The following is a 3,415-nucleotide window of genomic DNA, read 5'->3' as shown; positions in this document are numbered from 1 at the left end:
CGCCAAGAAGCCGAGGACAATGCCACCACAAATCTGGCCATCAAATGGCTCAGATCCTGAGTTAAATGGTGGTGGTACTACTCCTACGTACAAGAGCACAAGTGAGCGAGGAGACGCCGGAAGCGGACACCTGTACGTGGCAGCGCCATTATGTTGTGTATGGTACGTATCTCAGACTGGGACAGGGCCGGGCGGGGCCGGGCCACAGTAATCGGACTCGATGGCCATGCTAGCCCCTGCTGTACATGTCCGGGAAGATGGTAAGCGCGAGAATATTAAGTGGAGCAGTACAAAATGCTATGCGCTAGGAGTATCCGAGTAGCACGATTTCGAATGTCAGTTTTGATGATGATGATGGTGTTGTACTTGTATACATGGCTTCGGAGCAGTAGGCAAAAAAAGATGGACCCCGGTCGCCGGGAAAGTTCATACAAGGGGTGGCATTTTGCGAACGTTTTTCTGACATGGTAGTTCATGAGATGAAGCAAATTTGAGGCAAAAAAAAAATCAGGAAATAAAATTTGAGGCAAAAAGGAACAGAAACTGTCACCCTTTGATCGTCACAACTAAAACTACTTCCCGGAGAGCGTCAACCAGATAACATTACCAGAAAAGATTCGCCAAAAAGGCATCAAAACTCTTAACATGAAATGCTTATTGCTAGCTACTCGTAGCACTAACGAACAAATAAATGGCACAGGACGACATACATATGCATGTGTGTGTATCTGTGTATCGATTCTACCATCGTTATCAGGTGTCTGTTTCTTGCCTCGTGCTGCGTGTGCTCGCCGGCGACGCCCACGGGAGGCCCTCCGTCGTGGAGGACGAGCCGGCGGGGAGGCCGGGGAGCCGCCTTCCGCTGCGGCCCCACTGCCAGATCTTGGACACCGAGAAGCTGTCGCCGCGGCTGGCGGCGCAGACCTTCTTGTTCTGCTGGTCACTGCCCGCCGTGGTCACGCCGGGGCGCATGGCCACGCTGCCGTCGCCGGGACGCCAGTGCACGGACACCGCCAGGTTGTCGTCGGCGAGCACGTACTGGTATGAGGAGCCCATAGAGAAGCACCTCCTCGCGTCGAGGCGGCTGCTCGTTCCCGCCTCGACGTCGGTGTTGTTGCCCTGGACGTTCTTGAACCGGCCGAGCCTGACAGGAAGCACGACGGCGACCTCCTTTGACGCCGACGCATCCTCCTGCTCCTCGATGTCCGGCTCACCGGAGGCGTCTGCGGCCGCCGCGACGGCGGAGCGCGCGCGGACCGAGAGCGCCGTGCGGCAGAGCGGGCAGGTGGAGCTGGAGCGGAGCCAGGTGTCGATGCAGGCGACGTGGAACGCGTGGCCGCAGAGCGGGAGCAGGCGGAGGCGGTCGTCGGCGGCGAACTCGCTGAGGCAGACGGCGCAGTCGAACTGGCGCTGCCCCTTGGCGCCGGAGCTGGCCCCTGAGCCGGAGAGCTCGGCGTAGGCGAACGCCGGCAGCTCGTCGATGGCGGCCTGGTCGAGCCCGGGGCCGGCGCCGTCCTCGTGCAGGTGGAAGAGCTGCTGCAGCTGCCGCTCCACGGCCTCCGCCCTGGCATTGGCGCGGTGGCTCTTGAGGAAGAGGCGGCGCAGGATGTGGAGCAGGCCGCAGACGAGCAGCACGACGGCGAGCACGACCGTGATGAAGAGCACGGCGGGCGTGATCCTGGCCGCCGTGGCCGACGGGCCCGGCTCCTGCGTCGTGACAGCCGCCGCGGGCGCGCCCACCACGAAGCCATCGTCATCGGCTGCCTTGATCTCCCGCCCGACGAGCGACGACCAGGCTGCCACCCTCCTCACCGCCGCCATGCTCCTCCTGCCTCTGCCGCCAACGCAGCACTCATCCACGACAAAACCCGAAAAGAAACGCCCGGCTATATAGTGTATATCCACTACTGCGGAGCGATCCCTCGCTCGCTGCCTAGCTTTGGTGGACGGATGAATCAGTTGGAGTGGAACGATCGGGCACCAAACCAAAGGAAACAACCAAAGATCCCACGGAGAAGTCAACCGGGAAGCTACGCACCAAACCTAAACCTTTTTCCCGCGACGCAGAATATTGTATCCTCCTCCTTCCTACTCACTCGACCGTCTTCCTCGTCTGTCTTGTTGGGCAATGTAGTATTATTGGACTGGAGTTGGAGTACCAATCTATTCGGCGCCGGTGTGTGGTGTGGTGTGTGGTATGGTTATGGATGGGTCGCCGTGCTAGCTAGCTGCGGTTAGCGGGGCGTTGTCTGTTACTAGTAGTAGTACGTCGCCCGCCCGGGTGGTTGGCGGGAGCCGGCCGGGAGCATACCTGGGCGGGCACCACGTGAAGGTGAAGCTTCTTCCTTCCTCCCAGCTTTGGGATCGAGGCTGTGTGTGGCTGCCTCCTTCGTCACTTGTGACATACGGAAAGTGCGGGGAATTAATAAGGAGAGGGAACAGCATGTCAGCGTTGGAGGTGGTTGAGCGAGCGGGCGGGCCGGAGTACTTGGATCCTCGCTGAAATCCGGAGGCAAGGCATAATTGCCACGACGGCGACGGCTGACACGGGCCCGGTGGCCGGTTCGGCCAAAGCGAGGTCGATCGTAGCCACCACCACGGAGCCGAGTGCCGTTTGATGATGGATCGACCCATCGGCACGGGCGGACCATCTACTGCCTGTACATGTACATGGGGAAGACGTGGACCGCGGCAGTGTTTTTCTGCAGGATTACGCGCTACGAAGCACCGATACGGCGACACTGATACGGCGATATGGGTACGACGATACGGGATACGGCAATTTTTAAAAATAGCAATTCAACGATACGGCAAGCATATATAAATAATGATAAAATAACATGCAATAAAAACTAACATAATAAATATATGAGATGATAACAAAATACCGTCCCACTGGTTGCCTAATTACTTTCATACCTTATTGTTTCTCATTTTAAAATCTCACTATCATCAATGAATAATACGACCAATCGGTCATAGAGTGTCACAGTACGATTTAGACTGTAATATCTATTAACATGACAATATAAAATTAATAAATCTTTTAAAATTAAAAACTTGAGATTGTCAAATGATAAACATATATAAAGAGCAACTTTGGATTCCACGAGTGGGCCAAATAATGAATTGCACAAGTAACATCCTTAACAAAGCACTTTTATCCAACTAGTACATTAGTACAGTCCACGTGCACTATCTATATGAACAGATCAACGATACATCAAGACATGGACAATACACAACGGCGATATTTTGAGGATACGCGTATCGCCATTTCTTTTAAATTGAAAATGACGATACTTCAGGGATACCCGTATCGAAGCCGTATCTAAAGTATCGAAGTATCGGTGAAGTACTGAACGGCGATACACAAATTTCTGAAGTATCGGTGCTTCGTAGATTACGCGGGTGC

General features: G+C 55.0%; 1 protein-coding gene across 1 annotated transcript; it reads right to left on the bottom strand.

Moving 5' to 3' along the window:
* Nucleotides 1-533: 533 nt before the first annotated feature.
* Nucleotides 534-2,597, bottom strand: LOC123395595 (RING-H2 finger protein ATL46-like). Its single transcript, XM_045090620.1, has one exon. It carries the CDS (start codon nt 1,819-1,821, stop codon nt 754-756), a length of 1,068 nt encoding a protein of 355 aa, XP_044946555.1. The 5' UTR covers nt 1,822-2,597; the 3' UTR covers nt 534-753.
* Between the last annotated feature and the right edge of the window lie 818 nt (nt 2,598-3,415).

This window comes from Hordeum vulgare, chromosome 5H (genome assembly GCF_904849725.1).
Source record: "Hordeum vulgare subsp. vulgare chromosome 5H, MorexV3_pseudomolecules_assembly, whole genome shotgun sequence".
In the NCBI taxonomy this organism is placed as follows: Eukaryota; Viridiplantae; Streptophyta; class Magnoliopsida; order Poales; family Poaceae; genus Hordeum; species Hordeum vulgare.
This window is presented reverse-complemented; position numbering and strand designations above follow the sequence as displayed.